The 21162-nt window shown below is 34.3% G+C and overlaps 2 protein-coding genes and 1 long non-coding RNA gene across 5 annotated transcripts in view; 1 reads left to right on the forward strand and 2 right to left on the reverse strand.

Annotated features, from left to right (window-relative positions):
- LOC107993551 (uncharacterized) overlaps positions 1-18142 on the forward strand; it is a 41283-nt gene extending 23141 nt beyond the window's left edge. The window contains exons 2-5 of one of the 3 annotated variants that reach the window (XR_009829835.1): positions 14956-15067; positions 15221-15338; positions 15437-15681; positions 17459-18142. This is a non-coding gene — a long non-coding RNA (uncharacterized LOC107993551). Of the gene's footprint in view, positions 1-14955; positions 15068-15220; positions 15339-15436 lie in introns of all 3 variants that reach the window. The other 2 variants (XR_009829833.1, XR_009829834.1) reach the window with 2 other exon arrangements.
- Positions 1-21162, reverse strand: part of LOC108003278 (cyclic nucleotide-gated cation channel alpha-3) — a 105593-nt gene that overhangs the window by 34594 nt on the left and 49837 nt on the right.
- On the reverse strand, positions 7052-14139 carry LOC108003325 (surface protein-like). Its single transcript, XM_062075397.1, has 5 exons — positions 13722-14139; positions 11681-11844; positions 9019-11562; positions 8193-8444; positions 7052-7303 (listed from the first exon to the last, which is right to left on the reverse strand). Exons 3-5 carry the CDS (start codon positions 9059-9061, stop codon positions 7194-7196), a joined length of 405 nt encoding a protein of 134 aa, XP_061931381.1. The 5' UTR covers positions 9062-11562; positions 11681-11844; positions 13722-14139; the 3' UTR covers positions 7052-7193.

Here is a 21162-nt window from a genome sequence, read left to right on the forward strand (position 1 = left end):
GAATGGGCGCGAAATCCAGCGTGTAAACAATATTGTTTACATTTTATCTCGCACAGCAACGTTGCGGTCGCTCCGTTCGAGATAAAATCGATATTCAGGAGCACGTACACTCGCGCAAAGGACGTCTTCTCCTAGTTTTATTTACTGACCGACAAGAATGCATCGACCACTGATCCACCGTCCCCCACCCTTCCTTTCAATCATATCGCTACGACACAACACTATCTCCCACCTCTCACCAATCTCCTATCGCAGATCCTTCACTCACCAAGTCCCTCGATTTCGTTACCTAAATTATATTTACGAATTTTTACCGCCCTCTATGCATAGCCGTAACTCACTCTTCCTTCCTTCTCACCATCGCTATTCTTTCTTATCTATAATAAAGTAAGATAAAAACGAAGAAAATCGATCGAGACGCGAGAAGAAATCTCAATTCCTGATAATAAATCATCGCGATTCTAAATACTTATTCTGGTCATGTACTTCTCGTCCAACGATAAACCATCCGTGAAACTGAACCGATCCTCTACTAAAATATAGATCAGTTTACAAAAGATTCTTTCTTCGAGTGTAATATTTTAGCATTACGCGAAAGTCCAGCTGCCACGTATCGAACGGAACCGTATCTCCCGACGTTTGCACAAATTTCTCCCTGTCATTTCTCAAATCGATACGGAATTTTTCTATTCGGCTCATCTGCTAGCGAGGCGAAATATTACATCTCAATATTACAATCGTTTCTTCAAACCGATCTGGGAAATTCGATATGGTGCTTAAATTTTGTCCCTATCGATAATGCAGAAATCAAATTGCTAATTCTCTCTCTATGCCACGCTTCGATACACCTATTTAAACATTTCTTCAATGAAAAACTAGTCGATGGTACGATTTTAAAATTGATGTAATATGTATAAAATATAAAACGATTAAGAAGATATGATATATTTTTTTAAAGAGGAAAAAGAAAAAGAAAGAGAAACGAAAATTCAGAGAGAAAAATACGATATTTTTAACTTTTTTATTCCAACTTACTTCAAGTAAGAAATCTTGAGATTCGAATTGAATGCATCGAACGAGCGTATTTTTTTTTTTGAGAAGAATAAGCATAGTTCGCCGAAACGCGAACCACTTTTTCCAAAGGTTCGAAAAATATATCGCAGCCTTCTTTCATAAACGAGAATTGTTCAAGCCAGAGTTTGAAACTTTCGACCGGAGAACGCGGAACGACAATTTGCATATACACGACGATCGTATATCTTGGACTATGTTGCCACATCTCGTACACAGTATTTTATATTTTTAGTACGATTATTTAATAAAACGTGTTACTTACTTATATTCGATTAAAAGTTGAAAATAAATTGTACGAAATATCTTTTCAAGTCGATCTCCTGATTTCAAGCAATTTTTCCCTCTGTAAAAATGTTCCTTTCGGCTTCGTTGACGAGCTATAACGAAAAATACTGACCAATCAAGAAACCGCAGCGGTAGTGTCGTCATCAAACTTTTAGTAAACAGCCGAAGTACATCAGTGGCAGCACATACTAGCGCTGCGGCTCTCTGATTGGTCAGTATTTTTGTTAACTCGAAACAAAAATTTTCGCAAAGTTAGTCGATAGATTTCCGTGTGCGTGCATGTGCTATTGTCTTTTATGATAATTTTTATACAGTGTGAACAATATTATTAAATTTTCGTTATAATTTTCATAATTTTGTGGGAATTATATGTTGCGTAGCATCGTGTTTTCGTATGATTTGTACAGTGTTTTGGAATAAAACACGCGGGAATGAACAATTTATGACCATATATTTATATTTCGGATCGAATCGAATATATTTCATTGATGCAAACAAGATACACTTGTTTCCGACGGGAAACCGGTATTATTTTTCGAAATCGTACGTTGAAATATCATTTAATCATTTAATTTATCAATTAATCGTTTTCTAAAATTTTACGAATTTTAATGAAAATTTTAAATTGTCTGATACATTCCTGACATCCCAGTTTCACAGAACGTTTTTTCCAATTATAGCTTTCCATTGTTCGAATTACGAATTATTTCAACGTGTTTCGTTCGTAAGAACAAAAGTATTAATTGTATTCTTGTTTTAACGTAAAAAGAAAAGAAAAGTTACCAATATAACGTTTCAAAGACTGAAAATTAATATCATAGAGAACTTTCTGTGATTTCGTTTTAAATCAGATAGAGATCGATTCAAAAAAAGGAACCATCGATCGAACCATACAATTCTCTATATATTCTACGCGAATGATTCTACGCGTATGTCCAAGTTAATCAAATTATACACAGCATCGTCAATGGGATAAATTAACATAATGAAGTCGAAGGGACGAGAACGCGACATTTTCATAGCATGTGTTTCACATTTTCTCCCTCTCTCTTCGTTCAACATCGACAATCTTGATTTACATCGGTTACGTGTCCATCGGTTGCGGTCACGTTTCACGATCAATTTGCGGCAATAGGGTTCGATTTTGTGCATAACGAGTAACCATCAATGATTACAGGAAATCTAAACGGCTCTACACCGAACCGCAATGTGTTATCATCGATACTTGGATGGCGCAATAAATTTATCAACTTTCGCTCGGTGAAATAAAATCCGCCAAATTATCGAATATTATCACTAATTCTATCACTTATTATCAACGTTAATTATTCTTTATTTGATTTTCAATTTTCAAAACTGCTCGATGCAATGTTTGCTCATGGAATATATTCCAAACTTTTCGGTGAAGTTAAAGAAACAAAATTTGAATGAAATCTCTATCATCGTGTAACGACAAAAACGCAAGACGATTCTAATAAACTTTTTTTTCGAAATTCCACCAGATGTTCGCGAATCGGATGCGTGAAGAGGCGTGGAATCGGAACGCGTTACGAGTTCGACATCATTGACGGATCGAGAACGATATTCGCGCGTTGTTCGTTTGGAGGGGAGTTTTCAATCGAGTTTTCCGCGCGGTATTTATTCATCGTGCGCAATTTGCTATGCCTCCCCCCTCCCCCTCGCGGTAAATCCACGCTAATGCCGTAATTAATAGCGCCCCGTATAACGATCGGTTTTTGAAAAATTAATTTGAAACGCTTTGTCCTTTCCTCGTTCAATCAAATGCATTGCGCGCAAATATTTTCAATCGGCGCAGCCTTTCGAATCGCCGGTTCAACCGCTCCTCATATTCGATTGAACACTCTTTAGTGCAGAGTGCGCGGTAAATTACAGTGCTCGATGAAAGATTGTGCTTTTGAACCGTGAAACCGTTTTAGCTCCTAACTTTTTCTAATGATATTAATATATCATATATGATATATCGTAAAATGTACGATTACAATTTTCTTTTATTTGTAAAAATTTTCTTTTATTATATACAATGGATGCAGAAATGGATGTATATGATATTCAAGTAACTTTCGAGTTGGGGAAATAAAGAGACGAAAAAACACGAAAATGAAGGCGGGGAGGGATACAGCGGATGCGAGAATTTTACGATTGGACGATTTGATAAAGTTAATGGTATCCTAAAGGGAGAACGGTTATTGCAACCTCTTAAAATCTTGATGATCGTTCTTACATTTTGGAACGATCATTTTACGTTCGTTCTACTTCTACCGTTTCGTTCCATAAAATAAAATATGAAAATATTTTCTACACAATATATATATAATATGTAATAAATTTTTTTATACAAGCTTTTGTATAATTTCTCTTTCTATCGAAACGAAACTACACCGATTATTCATTTTTTTTACACCGATAAATTCAACGTAACTGGAAGAAAACTAGATGAATGATAAAAAAAAAACGCAAAACTAAAAAAAAAGTACATTTTTTACTAACACAATCGTGCACATTAAAACAGTGAAAAAAAAAAAATCTAATCCAGCTTATCAGAAATTTTCACGTTACGGCACGAACAATAAATTTTCTCTGATAAAACCGCGGATTAAACAAAAGAGACGAGCGAAAGCAATGAGAGAGAGAGAGAGAGAGAGAGAGAGAGAGAGAGAGAGAGAGAGAGAGAGAGAGAGAGAGAGAGAGAGAGAGAGAGAGAGAGAGAGAACCTTAACGATAAACGCTATAAATAGATAAAAGGGGGAGGGGAATGATTCTTCGAATCATCGATAACCGCAGTCAGTTCGATATTTTCGTACGCGACTCGATTAATCGACAATTCTCGCCGACAATTCTCTGATCGCCCTGTTTCGATATCGCGCATCAAGTGGAACGATTCTCTCTGAAAATCTCGACGAGACTGACTCGTGTCACGATATTATCACGATATGATCCCCGAGGACAGATACCGGTGGAATATTCGGTTGTCGAATATCGATCGTTTTTGTATACCCGCGCATGTAACCGCTTGACGTGCTTTGTAAAAATATACGAAACGATACGAAACGAAAACTAATTTTAATTAATGACTCCTGGAGAGTGAGCGATTTTTCTTGGAAAATTTCTTTCGTTATATTCCATTATGGTTTTGTGCGAATTTCTTTTTATTCTATCTTTTCAAATTTTAATATTCTTCCATTTTCAAGAAAGACTATTTTCGTTCAAATCTTTGCCTTTCGTGATAATTGATTCCGAATGGTTTTTTTCTCAGTTATTTTAAATTTAAGCGTAATTCGAGTTACATTTTGAAAAATTTCTAATTTAAGTAATTAACAGTCGATAAATGTGTATTTATTTTAGTTACGTATTTGTAAAAAAAAGTACTCGGCTATAAAATTCAATCACTTCGACTTATAAATATTTTTACTTTCATCGTTACTTTCTGGAAAATTGTAATTTAACTAGTATTCGATAAATTCGATATTCGCACACAAACTCTGTTTTTTAATAATAAATATAAATTTTAATTCCTAAATTTATTTTCGAACAATTCCTATTTCAATTAATATTCGATAATATTTTTCCTCGATCATATTTAATTTACGTTTTTATTCCACATTATTTAAAAAAAATTTATCCTACTATTTGGACGAATTTCGAAGCGAACCGCGACGAGTATGTTAAACGAATACGTAGTTTAAATACGTAATTTCGGGATAGCCGATCTTGATCGCGCGAAAATTCATCGCAACGCGAGCCACCTGCCGAGAAACTCGATTGCGCGAGTAATGAGACGCCACGAAACATTCCGTCACGCGGACAGATTCGTCGAACATTCCGAGTAATCCAATAATTCGCCAGCCGTAGTGCCAGAAATTGAAATTTAACCCAATCCGCGGCACAGGTCTAAGTGGCAATTTCGCGCGTAAGGCCGTCACTCCCCTCCCTCCTTCCTCCTTTTCATGCAGACAGAGTTTCTTCCATCCGAAAGGATCCATCCTTTCGATTAATTATTCTCATGCTGGTGAGAAAAAAAAGTAAATTACGCTTTTAATCGTGCATCCACGGGGGAAAAAAAGAAAAAAATGGCCGATAGTTTTTTCCGCTTTCTGCTCTCCGTACAATCGTCTTCGAGAAGGCTATTAACCTTCAAGCTGTTCTCTGACGTCAATGATCTCTTCTCTGTTCGACGAATAAGAACATCGCGAATAACGAGGCCAAGACAACGATCCTCTTTATTCCGCATTATTTCTCCGGATGAAAAATACGAATTAAGGGTATCGTGCTTCTTTCCTCTCTCGAAAATATTTATTTTTAGCTCGTTATTTCGTCGAAGAACACCTACGTTCAAAAGTTTTCGCACAGTTCCTTATGAGAGTTCAATTAAAAAGTTGCATTATTAAAAGTAATAATAATTCTGTTTTATATTGTATCATACATGCAAAAATTTCTTCATTAATGAAATATTATTTCGAAATATCGGTATTTTTAAACATAACCTCATACAAGATAAACATATAAAAAATTTTAAATATTTGAACTCTAGTGTTCTATTATTTTATTGCAAAATATATTTCGAAATTGTATAAAAAAAAAAATACGAAAAAAAATGATAAAAATTATTATGATCTGTATGTACGGAAATTTTCCAAAATAAATGAATTTCCTCGTATATACCACGTACATAACCTATGGATAAACGTTCACTTTCCACGCGATCATTAACGTGTTTAAAAATACGAATAAGGTTACGAGGTACATACATGGAGAAACACGTTCGTATTTTAGACGTTTCCTCTAATTTCTGGAATCCTATATTTAACGTAGGAGCACTAACTTATCAACAATTTTGCGGACAACTTTAAGACAAGTTTGAATGTTACCTAGTACGGAGAAAGGTCATCACTCTACGTCCAAACGGAATCCAGAAATTTAATTAATTCGAGTTGAACGTACATACATCATATTCGCTTGACGTGTAAAAATCTTTTTCGTATTTCCAATCCGAATTTTATGTTTATCGTGCATTATATATTATCGATCGATGATAATTTATATTTGTTTTATTTTCACTCGATCAAGAAAATAAAAACACTCTTATTAGAGAAAAGATTGTGAAATGATTCGATTAAAATGAAGAATATATTTAATAAAGGAAATGTTCTACTATACTGGGCTTATTATATCCTACGACGGTTCAAAAGGAATCACGCCCAGTGATTCAATTGTCAATACAAATGTATAAGATATGAATCTTTATATATATATAAATTCAATATACTATGATATCATATATGTAAATTACTTTACATACATAAATAAATTCTTAAAAATTTCTTGCCGACAACTTTGGTTAACGAAAATTAATAAACCTAACCTAAACGATGACTTTTCCATCGTTCGAATTTAATCCTAATCTCTTCGATATTCTTTCTTCGAAACTATTCACACTTTTCAAATTATATCATCGATATTCAAATTCAATTAAAATTTGTTAACTAATCACTCGATGGGGCTTGAAATTAATTAATGTACAATAGAACGAACCGATTAGCTCGGTTATCCTTACTCGACTGAATTTTTCATCGAAGAAATTTTTTTACACTCCCTAACATTTTTTGACATTCTCTTAAAAAAAAAAATTGATTCTCACTTTTATTCGAACGAAATGTAAAATACTCGGTTGAAATTCATTTTTCTCCTCCGCAAGTTTTATTTTGTTATATGTCGAATTACATGATTGTTGGGCGGCGTAACTGTCGCAAACAGTTGACTTTGTCGGTCGGAATTCTAGGGTCTTTCGCTCGTTTGATCAGGGAAAAGGGAGAGTGTTAGATTTGATCCAACACGGTAGGCGGGCTACTCAAACTGTATACGATGTACATGTAGACAGCGAAAACCGCAGCGAATGTGGCCAAAGTGAACACGGCTGTTTCGAATCCTAAGGGAACAAAATTGTGAGTGAATTTGGTATATTATTTACAGCTGACTATTATACAGTCGTTAGAAATAATAAATATATCTATAGTGCTAAATTTTAAGAAAATCAGTCTTAAAGACTCTAACTCTTTAGATTTCTTACGCTCTTAAAGGATGAGAATAAAGAAAGGAATAAGAATATTGAATTTTAGAAAACTTACTTTGAATTTTTATATAGATTTCTTAACAAAAAAATTAAAAAAAAATTGATTTTAAGGATTTTTTGGCTTTTACGTAGATTTCTGAAGTTCTCGATCCTTGATATTAAAAACGTAAGAAGGAAGAGAAATTTTGTTAAATTTTAAAAATCAGCGACTTAGCGACTTTGCTCGAGTCCTTTACCAAAACTTTCAAGCTTTCAAGTTAAAAAGAGAAAACAAAAAAGATAAGAAGACTTAGTCAAGTTCACAATCGTAAGATATTATCTTCTATATTTTATATATATATATATATATATACATATATATATATATAATATATGCTTGTAGAATTTTTCGCAATTTACCCTACATTTAAATCAAACTTTCGAGATGGATCGAAGGATGGTATTAATAAGACTGTGACGATAAAATTCCTTTACAATGGAATTTTAGCTGGTTGGAGATCTTATGAAATTTGACAAAGCCGATTACAAAGGCGAGCGCCGCGTTTTATTCGATCTTTCGGCTCTCGCCGAATCCCCAACCTTTAAATCCTTCCCTACTTGCAAAATTTCGCAAAGCCGATTAAAACTCCACCATATGAAATATTCGAAAGAGGAAGACTTTTCCCTTCCAATATTCGCCTCTTATCATCGTATCCCCCCTCTATCTTTCTCGAAGAAATCAACATTTTTTTCCTCCCTCCCTCACTTTCTTTCGCCTCCTCGTCCCACGGATCCTCTGTTAATTCGTTTTCCTGCAACGGTGCTTCTTCCGTCGCATTAGATGCTTCCTCCGTCGGATTAGATGCTTCCTCCGTCGGGTTAGATGATTCCTCCGTCGTATTAGTTCCTTTCTCCGTCAGATTAGACGTTTCTACAGGATTAGACGCTTCTTCAGGACTAGGTGCTTCTTCAGGACTAGGCGTTTCTTCAGGACTAGGTGGTGCTTCTTCGGTTGTTTCTACGAAAGATCACGGGACTATATTTTAAATTATTCTCGACGATTGTCATTTTGTCCCCATTTTATCACCGTTGTAAAATAATCGAAGAATTTTGAAGGAAAGATGGAAAAAAAAAATTTTAAAAATGGTTTTCTTCGAAATGATATTTTTCGAAATGGAACAATTTATTCGTCTCTTTTTTTTTTTTTTCCAATTTTTCCACATACCGTCTAATAAAAGTTTCGAGTAGATCGAAACTTTTTATTAGAATTAATTATATTTATACCGAAAAACGTATGGTAATGGTTAACGCGACGAATCGAAAACTTTTCGTGTAACGTTTCGCAACTACATTGCGGACGTTCGATACAAATTAAAATTTGTTTGTACGATCACAGATGAATAGGAAAATAAAAAAAACTCTGTTTCTACGATACATATTTTTTCTTTGGAATTGTTACGCGCGTTGAAATTTTCCATAAATGCATGAACCATCCGCAGTCTAGTTATAACTTCGAATAACGTGAAAAATTCGCGATTCGCACGAATCGTCGAAAAGAAAAGATCTTATATAGACGCATTACGTTCCGATACCTTCCTTCTCTTCCTCTTCCTTTTCGTTTTTTTCATTCTCCATGTCCCGAAACCGATCTTCCTCGGACAAAAGTTGATCGAATTCTTAAAAGCTGGCTTGGCTTTAATTCAGCCTCTCGATCTCTCGATCGCCGTCATCGTGAAACAACGATGAAAGGAAGGGGGGGAAGCAGCAAAAGCACAAGGGATTCAAGAGACAAGATTCAGAGAACCGGTTCCAGTCGGAGAGGGAGCGGACGTGAGGTAGTCACGGATGTAGCGGAGGTCGGTAAATTTACCCAGGGACTACGGTTCTGATCCAAGCTGTCGTTTTAAAACGCAAAAACCTCCTCCTTTCTCCCTTAATTTTTCGCCTCGCCTCTCGTCCTCTGCCTTTCGTTGGACAGGGCTTTCGAGGCTTCTCCTCTTGATTATAGTCGAATTAATTCGACTTCGGTTGATTACGCGGCTAACGACTTCTCTCTGTCTCTCTTTCTCTCTCTCCCTCGTCGTTTTCGATTTTCTGCTCGAATCATGTAAATTTATGATAAGCGCGTGGCCGTGATCGTCGATCAAAGCAAGCTCAAATAGAAAACAAATAAGGACTAATTTTAAGGGGTTTTGATCGGCAAGAGGGTGTTATTAAGTAATCGAGGAAAAACTTTTTATTCAAGTGTCAAGAGAGGATTGATAAATATATGATTTTAGAAGGAGGGAGATGGAATGAATCTTCATGCATTGGTTTCTTAAAATGACTTGATTTGAAATCAAGTTTTAATATTATTTTTCTTTAATTGTACGATTTAGAGGAAATTATTTGCAAACTTTTAGACGATTATGTATTTTGAGAAAGAAATATTTTTGAAGAATAAATGTTATTCTCTCTCTTTGTTAACGCGTGATTTTGAAAACAATTGTGATTTTTTTTTTAGGGAATGAAAATTTTTCTCGTTCAACTCTCTATCCAGATAACTAAATATTTTGGGTATAAATATTTTTTTGTTTTGTTTATTATTTCCCTTTGAAAAATTTATTTCTCTATTTCGATATTTGCAATTTTTGTGGAAAGTGGAAGGGGAAGACTATTTACGAACGTTCCATGGAAATAATTGGAAAAGAGTCAAGAGTCTCGAAACACGATTTTTTTTTTTTAAATATGAGACAAGTTTGCGAGAAACTCTCTTAGATCTTTCTAAATGCAGATTGAAGTTTCGAAGATGTCGTTTGAAGTTCGATTAAGGTTGCAAAGTGTCCTCTTCCTCTCTCTTTCTCTCTCTATCTGAAGAGTGTTTTTCTTCCTCGGTTAAAAAAAATACATAAAGCGATTTGAAAACATTTTTCAATATTCCATCCTATTATCCATTATTTTTTTCGAATAGAAACGCAACAAATTATCTATCCCTCGTTAAATCGTTTCCACCTTATATCAATTTCCCTTTAATGTAATATCATATAATAGCCTGGAAAAAGAAAAGAATAAAAAAAAAGCATAGAGATCACCAGAAATCAATGCACGAAGATAATTTCATTTTTTGGTTTAAGCGTTACATCCCTCTTAACGATATTTACACGCTTTTCTGTTTATACAAAAAGAAAGAAGAATTCGATGGGATGAGAAAAAAAATGAATACCCACACGTTAGATTGAAAAGGGTCGAGGATAGAATATCTTTCTATTTCCTTAACCTTTATATACGGTTATATATCTCGGTTGTTGATGAATTTTCAATTTTCTTTCCGTAAACCTCCTCTCTAATCCACTTCCTCTGCCTCTACTTCTTCCTTCTCTGGAGCTGTTTCGCGCAGTTGAAGCGGGACTTCCGCCTCTTCGATCGGTCCTTGCTCCACTTCTGGCTGCTCAATGATCCTCGATCCCCTCACTGACTCGTTCGTGGACAGTTGGCTGGGCTTCTTCGGATTATGCGAGCTCCCCTCCTCGCCGCTTTTATTCTTCTCTAGGTTCGAATCCAGTGGAGTGTTACGTCGCTTGTATTTCACACATATATGTACATCTGTATATCTATATATCTATATATGTATATATATATATATATATATATATGTATATATATATATATATATATAGCTTTTGCGTGCTTTTTAAGGATTCGAAGAAATGCCGTATCGAAATTTTTACGTTTCAAATTAAATTTAAAAATTTTAAAATTGGCTCGATTAATTCAGAATCGTAAAAGGATCGATGATATTTAACCTCGACGGGTTTTTCACGCGTCTTAATAATAAGATAATGTACGAATGATTTCATACATCTTCCTAATAAACGAGTAAAGAGCTAAAGAATTTATTCACGAATCAATATACCGCGTTTTTATTAATTGGAGATGAGCATAAATTTTGAGATTTAATTTTTTAGAAAATCATAATTCTCTATGTTGAATAAATTCGTTTCTCGTCGAATCGATCGATTTATCAACATCGAGACCGACAGGCAAACCTGCTAGATATTGCTCGCGCATCTTTGCTTTTAAGAATGCAAGTTTCTTGCAATTGTTCTCCTTGGTGCATCCAATTATAGGCATCTTTGACCCGGTCTCTTATAAAGGATCTAAAAATGAAATTTTCAACGTGAGTTTTTTTCCTACTTCTTTTTTCGAGGACAATTGAAATCAAAAAAAAAAAAAAAAAAAAAAAAAAAAGAAACAAAAAAAAAATTAGAAAAAAACCTTCGTTCGATGCTTTAAGTTATCCCAAGAAGCGTCTCTCCTCGGAATATGGATCAAGAACAACTACTCCACCATCCGCATTTACCATCCGCTTGACATTTACTTTTCTTTTTGCTGGTCTCGTATTTGCACCGTGCTTCACAAGCGGGAGTTTCGAACGTTGACTGTTTCCAAAATGCGATAATTATTACAATTTGTTCATCACGATCAAGTTGCAACAACTGGGCAAATAACGACCCTGAGTTGTAACAACAACAACAACAGGTTTCTGATAAATGCGTAATTTCGAATAATTAATTATTAATTAATTTCTGAAATATTTAAACGGTCACATTTGAATCACGATAATTCTTACTGCTCTCATTATAAAACGAATCGCTCTCTCTCTCTCTCTCTCTCTCTCTCTCTCTCTCTCTCTCTCGAAATTTAATACGCGAATGATTAATTAATAACACGGCTTTCAAAATCGAATATAAATGTTATATATTTTCCTTTTTTCTGCTATACTTATATCGCAGTTTTCTCGTTTACCGATAGAGAAACGTGAAAAGAGGTTATAAAAATTCGGATATTTTCTCTTTCTTAAATTCCGTTCATCGTGCGTAGTAAAGTTTCGCCAAGATTTCGGTTGTACGCTCGCACAATTTCCGAAACTTTCGGAATAAGAATTTAAGAGGGATGATTGGAGGGATTGTTCTCGATAAAATTGGTATTTATCGAATTAAGTCGAGCGCATCGAGCGCCCCCTCCGAATATCCCGTACGTCGCAGTCGATGGAATTCACCTCGTGTTTCATAATCGAAATACTTTCGAAGTGCATACTTTAACTCCGAACGAGCAACAAACCGGTGATTTCAAAACGAGATTCATGGAAAAATATCTTTTTCTTTTTCTTCTTCTCCAATTTTTCGTCCTGAGAATTTTTTTTTTTTCTTTTAAACGACTCTCGTATCGATCTTTCATTTTACCAATAATACTCTATCGTTCATTCAAAAATTGACGAACAACAAACCGATAATCTCGAAACGAGATTCGATCGAAAAATATCTTTCTCTTCATTTTCTCCTTCCTTTCTCCTCGTCTTCTTGTCAATTTTTCGATATCGTCCAAAAAAACTTTTTAAAAAAAAAAAAAAAAAAAAAAGAAAAAAGCAATTCTGTCTCGAATCGATCTTTCATTTTTTTTCGAACGATTTCTCATCGAAAAATCTTTCATCGAAAGAAAAAAAGAAAAGCAACCTATAATATATACCCTAAAAAAAAAAAAAACTTTATATTATATTCTAGCCTACGATTCTACGTAATCATAGATACAGAGTTCGTTTATTAACGAGTCGTTTTATTAATTTAACTACGCACGATCAGAGTTGGATCTTCGTCATTGGGGGAGACACAATCGGGCGCGCAATCGAAATTATCTGGCGTGGCCACGGTGCGAGAGTCGGAGTTTCCATTCGGTTGATCGTTCGGTTGATCGTTCGGTTGATCGTTCGTTTGTTCGCTAGGTTGATTATTCGAGTCTTCCTGGGCGGCCATTTTCTTTGATTTCAACCAATTTTTTTCTCCCTCTCTATCCACCGAGCATTTTCGGCGTCTTCTTCGAGAGAGAGATCTCCTCGCCAATGGGAGATAAAACAATTCTGCGACTATCTCTTTCGCTTTCTCTCTTTTTCTCTTTCTTTCTCTCCTCCAACCGCCTCTTCAAGATGGATTATACAAAGAAAATTATGCTAGAGATTCGGTATTTTCGTTGTATGATATTCGTTGTCATTTTTTTTTTTTTTTTTTTTTTTTGTTATTCATACCTCGAAATTTTTATTTTTGGTTCGATCTTTGAAATTCGCGTTTGTTTCACACATTTGAATTTATGTTTTTTTTTTTTTTTTATATTGAGAGCATTCGACTTGGAAAAAAAAAACTTCGAATCTCGTGGATATTATTTTATTTCAGAAAAAAATTTTGAGTCGAAAATTCAAAGGTATTTTTTATAATTTGTACGCTTAAATAATAATTTTTTGTAACGAGAAATTGATGTTACTTACATTGAATATTTTCTTCGAAGATTCTCTTCAAGATTGCAAAGGGGTTTTTAACTATTTGCGATAGTAACTTATTTTTTTTTTCTGATTCTATCAATTTTGAATAATGAGTTTCGAAAGTTGCATGATGAGACGGAAATTTGTTATTGAAGTTAATTGGGGGAAAAACGGAGGTGAAGAAAATGAAATGCTTTTTAGTCCACCATTTTCGTTATCACTATCGCGATTGACAACACGCGCTCGTCTTTCGTTTCCTAAACTGCCTCAAACTATTAAGTCTGGTACACAAGTCTCGAATATTCACATAACCGAATATTCATGAATGAGATCGATCGCTTTTCTTTAATTCTTTCGTTTCCGAATCGTAGAAAAATCACTTTTAATTATAACATTATTATTATTAAATATAATCGATTTCGTTTCGGTATTGAAGAGTTTCCAATTACACCTACCGAAAATTTCGTTGTAAATAAATCGTTTTCCTTATCACGAATAGCATGAAGTCCATCTACATGATGGACAATGTCGAAGAAACGAAGCCATTAATTATCATTCAAGAGTCTTTTACGAATTTTATATAACCGAATAGTTATATAATAAATATTTTGATTTAAAGTACAAAATTTTATCCGATAAGTTATTTTTCATGATAAATAAAAATTTAACCTATTTTTATATATGGTTTAAAACAGTATACGTGATATTTTATTTAATTTCGAACATTGATTTTTCATGTTTAAAAAAATAATTTAAATAACAAATGAGTGGCAATACTATTTTCGCAGCTGCTCGACTAACAACCTGCGCCAATTATCTCGCCAATAATAATCGAGGATCCTACGATTCGATAGAAATGTAATCGCGCTCGTTGAAAATTACGCTCGGAATAATTACGTTTTGTCGTTAAGAAGCAAACCATGTTCGCGATTGTTCGAATGAAAGGAAAAAAAAGGAAGAAAAAGAAGATAAGAGAACGAACAGCAATGGAATGCCACTTTCTCGATATAATATTTCGAATATTTGAATTTTATTAGGCGTGTTTTCGACACGAAAACTTTAAAAAATGGAAACGTTGATATATAATAACAGGCGGATAGATAATAGAGATTGGAAGATAATTTATTCCTAAAACGAGGAGATTGAAATCTATTTCCTGTCCACAATCATGTATTATTACGATAGAAATAAATAAATTATAAATAAAAGAATAAATTTTCTTCTCAATTTTTTTTTTCAGCTTCGAAATTGCTGAATGAAGAGACGATAAGAAAGAGTGACTGACTAATTGGAATCACAGCCTCTTGGTAATAATTCAATCTCGTTAAGCAACGTCACGGCAAAAGGACAAGGTGAGTATAGCTATCGTTGATAAAATTACGCGTCAAGTGCATTAATGTGCTCGTATTCATCCGACACCAATGTAATTAACGTCGACGAAATTTTAATGTCGTTTTCTGACCACCTGCGTTATGCCCGATAATTAATGTCCACGACAATTTCAGTTAACGCGTTGTACTACTCGCCACTATCGCCATCCTGCCACACATCGGCTTTTAACTCGAAAAAGGAACAAAAGATGTTTCTCCTTTTCGTTTATTCTGTTTGCGCGATGAAACACAGGTATAATATTTTTTTGAGAGAAATAAGCGAAAAAGTTTGAAATTAAACTTGAGAAAAAAGATAAAATAAGATAAAAGATAATTCTAATTAATTTACAGGTTATACAGAGCGATTGCTAATCCTGTAACGAATTTCTAGACAAGAAACATAGAATTTTGTTCATTTGGATGCCAACAGATGGCACATGATCTCTCGCGTGTTTACTGCGCAAGCTTCGATGCGAAACGACCTCTGTCAATATGGCTTCCTCCAAAAAGTTAGAACGCGCGAAATGGCAACTTCTGAAAGAAGCTTCTATCCTCCTCTTTTCGCGGATACAACTAAAGGCGTGACGAAAGGGAAGGTACGAAGTCTTAAAACCTTTTTAACGTCCAAGTTATAAGATTATATCCCAAGTGTTAAAAGTTGAATAAATCGCAATGTCGTTCAATCGGTAATCGTTCGATCTCTTTATAATTTACCGCGCGCTCCGAGAATTTCTAAATTCTACATTGCATCTCTCAATTCGATTATGGAATCACTAGTAAGGGATGAATTTTCATTTTCTTTGGATATTGTGCGCAGGAATAATTTGATATTGGGATAAGTGAAGCAATGGACGACAACGAAGCGACGCATATCACTCTCTAGATTGCGCTCTAGATTGAACGCTGTAATACTATAGTTCCTCGGTAACTTGTACGTATATGCTGCTGCCATTTCCACCGGAAACGACATAACCAACAGTTCCAAAGGCATTCGTGCCAATGGAACGTTGGAATTATCCTCTCGTAACGCGTGTACTTCAATCTTGAGTCACATCCATAGGCAATGAACTGAAGCAACAGCTACGAATTTCCTTTACTTGCCCGTGCTATGATCCAACGATTTATCAAGGAAATTACAGCCTCTTATCGTTTCGAAAAAAATTATCGGTGTATGTTTACTTATTAAAATATTCGAACAGTTTATTGCAGTTGATCTTCCTATAACCATGAACAATAAATTATCGAAATAATTTAATTCTTAACCTAGATTATTAAATTTTATCCATCTACGCGCGAAAGATATAAAATTGAAAAATGAGATTTTTATATTTGATTCCTAAATATATTCGAAACGTGAGATGGAGATTTTAATTTATAAAATCTTAAAATCCGGTTTCTTCGGTTTCTTTGATCGGTCAGACATGCGAATATACGGGAAAATATTAATCTCTGGTTTAAACGAAAAATATCCACTCGACGAGGGAAACGTTAAATTCTCGCTTTTTTTTTTTCTTTAATTTTTTTCAATTAAGAAAAAGTAGAAATAAAAAAAATTTATTTTCCTCTTTACGTATACAGGAATTAATTCTTACATTTTATTTTTTAATCCAACGATATCCTGAATATTTTTGCACATATTTTTTCCATATACTATTTGGATGAATTCGTTTTTTTTTTTTTTTGTTTCCACAAAAATGTTTTTTCCGTATGAATAATAAAGTTCGCGTAGCCGAGGAAGGGAATGTGTTTATCGAACAAACGTAAAACGCAGCAAAGTTTTGGAATAAATTTTATCCGAGCAGACTTAAGTTGTTGGAAAAAACAATTTTTCTCTCGGATCGATATCGGCAACATTTCTGTCATCCTTCAATTTCTATTAATTTCTTAAGAAAAAAATTAACTATTCGAGAATGTACATAAAAAAATTGCGTTTGACGGAGGAAGAACGGAATAAATTAAAAATTAATCGAACGGCTCAATCCAAAATTTAGCTTTCCCAAGAAAGCCTGAACGTTAAATTCGTGGATAGATAGTGAACAAGTTAGTTTACACGTTGACACGGCAACAAGCTCGGCTCGTAATTTTAAGCCATGCATTTTAAAACAAGTCCTTTCCTTTCATGGATAACATTTTTCGTGGCGATCCATGGATTTACGTATACGTATAAGATAGAAATGGAAATTTTGAAATTCGCGAAATTTGAAATCTTTCAAATATTTATTTATTTTTCTTGCGAAACATTTAACTTTCGTGCGAGTATTTTTCTTCATTTTCTAGTTTCGAAAAATAAATTACACATATCCAGGATTATCGTTTTTAACTTTGTTTCTCTATTCTCTATCGATTAATAATTTTAACGATTTTCTTCTATAGCCATTTTTTGAACAATCTGTAAAATTGACAACAACGCTCGATAAAATCCACCACATTTATTTTCGAATCCCAGCATCAATGACCACGAACGAACGAACTTTGTCGCCCTCTCACCGAAGGGTTCTTCGCAATAATTACCGCCGGTTCTCGAGGAAATTATGCTCGAAAGCGAAATGGCCGACGCTAATATCGTAACACGGTGGTGCATAATTAATGAAATTAATATTGGCTTGGTGGAAGGTTAGTCAGCTGGCTAGCATTGTGGTTCACCGCGGGTCAACGGACAGTCGCTCTTATGGGCAGGTTTATCGATTAATTTCGTAAAATCTACTCTTTCTCTCGATTCCACTTTACTTTTATTCTATTAATATCGATGTAAAACTTTGCAGGCTTGTGTGTACTCGAAATCATTTATAAATCAAGAGATGTGTGTATCTTAATTTACATAATTCTCCGTTTTAAAGAATTTTCCTCTGCTTGCGTATAAATTCAGAAAAATTTTTCTTGCAAATTGCAGAATATTTTTTCTGGTTAAAAGAAGAGAAAAATGTCAATTTTTAACGATTTAAGCGAGAGTCGTATTATTTTCTTGAAGTTAATTATTTCGATAATTTATTGTTCTCGAAACTTAATAATAATAATTGTAGTGTCAAATGAAAAGCGAATAAAATGTTACTCAAGTAATTACTTAAATTAACTTTACTTGAAATTTTTAACCAGTTATTACTTTTTCAACTTTGAGTTAATGTTGGGCGATGTTTTTAGAATGACCTTTTTCACGTTGTCGAAGTTCGTGCAAACAAATAACAAGCGTTTGGCAAAAAATAACGATTCCAGTAACGAACGGAATTCACGGTGCAGAAATCATCGAACGTTCTTATAGGCTCGCTTCGAAGATTCTCTCGAACGTTACTTTGCAAAACTACTGTTTACTGGTGGAAAGAAGCAGGGCAGGACGGCACAGAAGCAAGAGGAGTCCTTCGCTAGGACCGCCTATCCCCACTTCAAACGCTTTGTTGACATTCCTGACATTGCACGCTACATAACAGTAGATGAACTATAGTTTGAATATTCAAAATCACAAAAATTATTTTCATTTTCATAAAGTTACAATAAAATAATCATTCAAAACTGAAATATTTTTGAAACTATATATAATGTGTCTAGCTTATTTATACACTCGAATATGAAATTACATTTATAAATCAAACTATCGTTATAAATCGTAATTAACCTACGCATGTTAAATAATGAGAAATAAAAAAATTTTTATATCATATCGATATGTTTGAATTCTATTCTTCCTAATGCATCTAGATTTAAATACAGATCATTTTGAATTTATGAAAATAGGCGTTTTCCTTTTTCCTTTTTTCTTTCAAATTAACCAATCAAATTCGCATTCTTTCCACCAGTGAATAATAGTTTACAGTAAGTAAATTACTTGTAAGTAGACTCAGGATACGGAAAACGATGTTCAGGATTTTAAGACGTAATAACCTGGCCATACTTGCAACTAAACTGCAGGAACAACGTCCGTGGAGGTTAATTCTTGGTCTCGTCCAATAGCTGCTCCTACAATTGCAACGCTTGCTCTTCTATATAATGCTTATACATAATGCTTACCAATTACTTTCTTAAACGTGCCAAGGGGCGTAATAAATAAACGAATCGGAATTTGGTATTGAAAATCTTAATGGTAAAAAGGAAAAAGAAAAATTTGGAAAGGAAAAAAAGTATTTATCTTCTTCGTCGATCCTTTAGATTTGTTTAGAGACTTAATAACTTAATAACTTTCAAACCTTGGCACGTTGATTCCGCTGGAGAGTTACGAAGCTGTCACGCGCTTATTGCACGGATACACACCATTCGAAACGAGTATTACCAGACATATCTTACAATTTATCAGCTCGGTGATCCTAGTTTATGTCCTACACACTTGTACAGATCAGCTATATTCGAATATATATAATAAAGCCAATTAATCAAAACAACGTGCTGCTTAATCAACGGTAACATCTTACGTTTATCCAAGCATTTCCTGCGGATTCGTGTAACCAAAAGGGGTAGTAATTTCAAGATATCACGAAAACGCTGACGATGATATCCTCTTCCTTTCGACTTAATTTTACGAATAAAATTACGAGAAAGATTACGAACAATTTTTTTTTTTTTTCAGAATTGTCAGAATTTTTTAACTCTAAACGTCTCTGTTCAAAAAAAGAAAAAAAATTACTTTTCCACAATTTTACATAGTATTCAATAATTTTAATATAATTTTTCCATCAAATCGTCCATTTTACTATCATTGACCTATTTCTCGACTTCTGAGAGGAACTCTGATTATTCGTATATCAGAATTCGAACAGTAGAACACGTTTATCACGACGGTTGGTTAAATCTAAAGGTTTGTTTAGCATATACGGCGTTTTTTCTTTTTATCACGAGCCTTCATTCGAGCAAACGAAATTCACCCATTTCTCAGAGCACGGAATGGCAAAACTCGCTCTTTTCCCCTCCCCCCTTCTTCGAGTTATAACTCGAAAACGAGCTTCTAGTTGCGTTCCATAATCGTAACTGCAAACTACGTCTCCATGTGAAAATTGCGATTACCTTCTACTAAAATTTGAAATAACCGGGAATTGGGACAAACTTTGGCAAATTGTGGTTTAAAAACTGGCTCGTCACCGCACTGGACGAATGAAAATTTTGTCGTGCGGGTAAATAGTTATGAATCGTTCCCCTCCCTCTTTCTCTCTCTCTCTCAAATTTACTGTCTTTATCACGCGCCAAATCAAGTTCCGATTTTAAGATTAATTCCGAGTTTTTAGAATATCGTCAAAAAAGAAAAAATTTAACGTGTACATTTACCTTTACATGTGTACTATTTGTTTACATTACATATTTAAAACGAATAGAGTTGATTGGTTTCACTTTTATGAAGAATTGTGGAAGAAATTATTAAAAAGAAAACACATCGAAATGATACATATTTTTTCGAATACCCGAGAAAAGAAGAAAATTTCTATTTTTTTAATGGCGTGCTTTTTTATTACGAATTCTTTATTAATTCTTTTCAGTTAAAACATTCGTTCACGCTTTGTTATAATTTATGCCTGTTTTACAAGATTATTTATGACGTCCAATGCGATAATGATGACACGTAATATCGCCAATCGTTTTATATATTACATGTATTTATATTTTAACCTTTCGTTCTTGCGCGTCGTTTAAAGCAAACAATTACAGCATCGATGAATGGGAGGCGCGGCCGTTAAATCCGCGAATTGGATAAACGGTCAATTAAGGGGATAAAGGGGGTTTATCGAAAGTGAAATCTGGAACGCGAGGTGGAATTACAGGCGTGGATTTAGGCGAGGCGGGGGGAGGGGGCGAAATGAAATTTTATATCCCATCAGCGTCGCCTTCCCCCGTCGACAAGACTTGGTCCAATTCCCCCAAGGAAATTGTAGAATTCACCCATTACGAGATCGCCACGGACCGTTTCGCGTTCTCTCTCCTCTCTCGTTCTTAGATTCCTCGAGATTACAAGTTCACGATATTAATCCTTTTACGATTTAATCGAACGACTTGCCTCGGATTTGAGAATTCTTGAAAAAATTCTCGCGAATAGAATTACGATAAACTGGCAGTTAGAATGTTTAAAATTGTCCGTGTATCTTGAAATAGTATTTTGAATAAAC

Source organism: Apis cerana, linkage group LG5 (genome assembly GCF_029169275.1).
Source record: "Apis cerana isolate GH-2021 linkage group LG5, AcerK_1.0, whole genome shotgun sequence".
NCBI classification, from domain to species: domain Eukaryota; kingdom Metazoa; phylum Arthropoda; class Insecta; order Hymenoptera; family Apidae; genus Apis; species Apis cerana.

Coding starts and splice junctions, on each gene's coding strand:
- LOC108003325 (XM_062075397.1), bottom strand. CDS start 9,061: ATGGAGAATGAAAAAAACGAAAAGGAAGAGGAAGAGAAGGAAG. Junction 8,445..9,018: donor GGAAGAGGAAGAGAAGGAAG/GTATCGGAACGT, acceptor GATCTTTCGTAG/AAACAACCGAAGAAGCACCA. Junction 7,304..8,192: donor GGACGAGGAGGCGAAAGAAA/GTGAGGGAGGGA, acceptor TTGTTCCCTTAG/GATTCGAAACAGCCGTGTTC.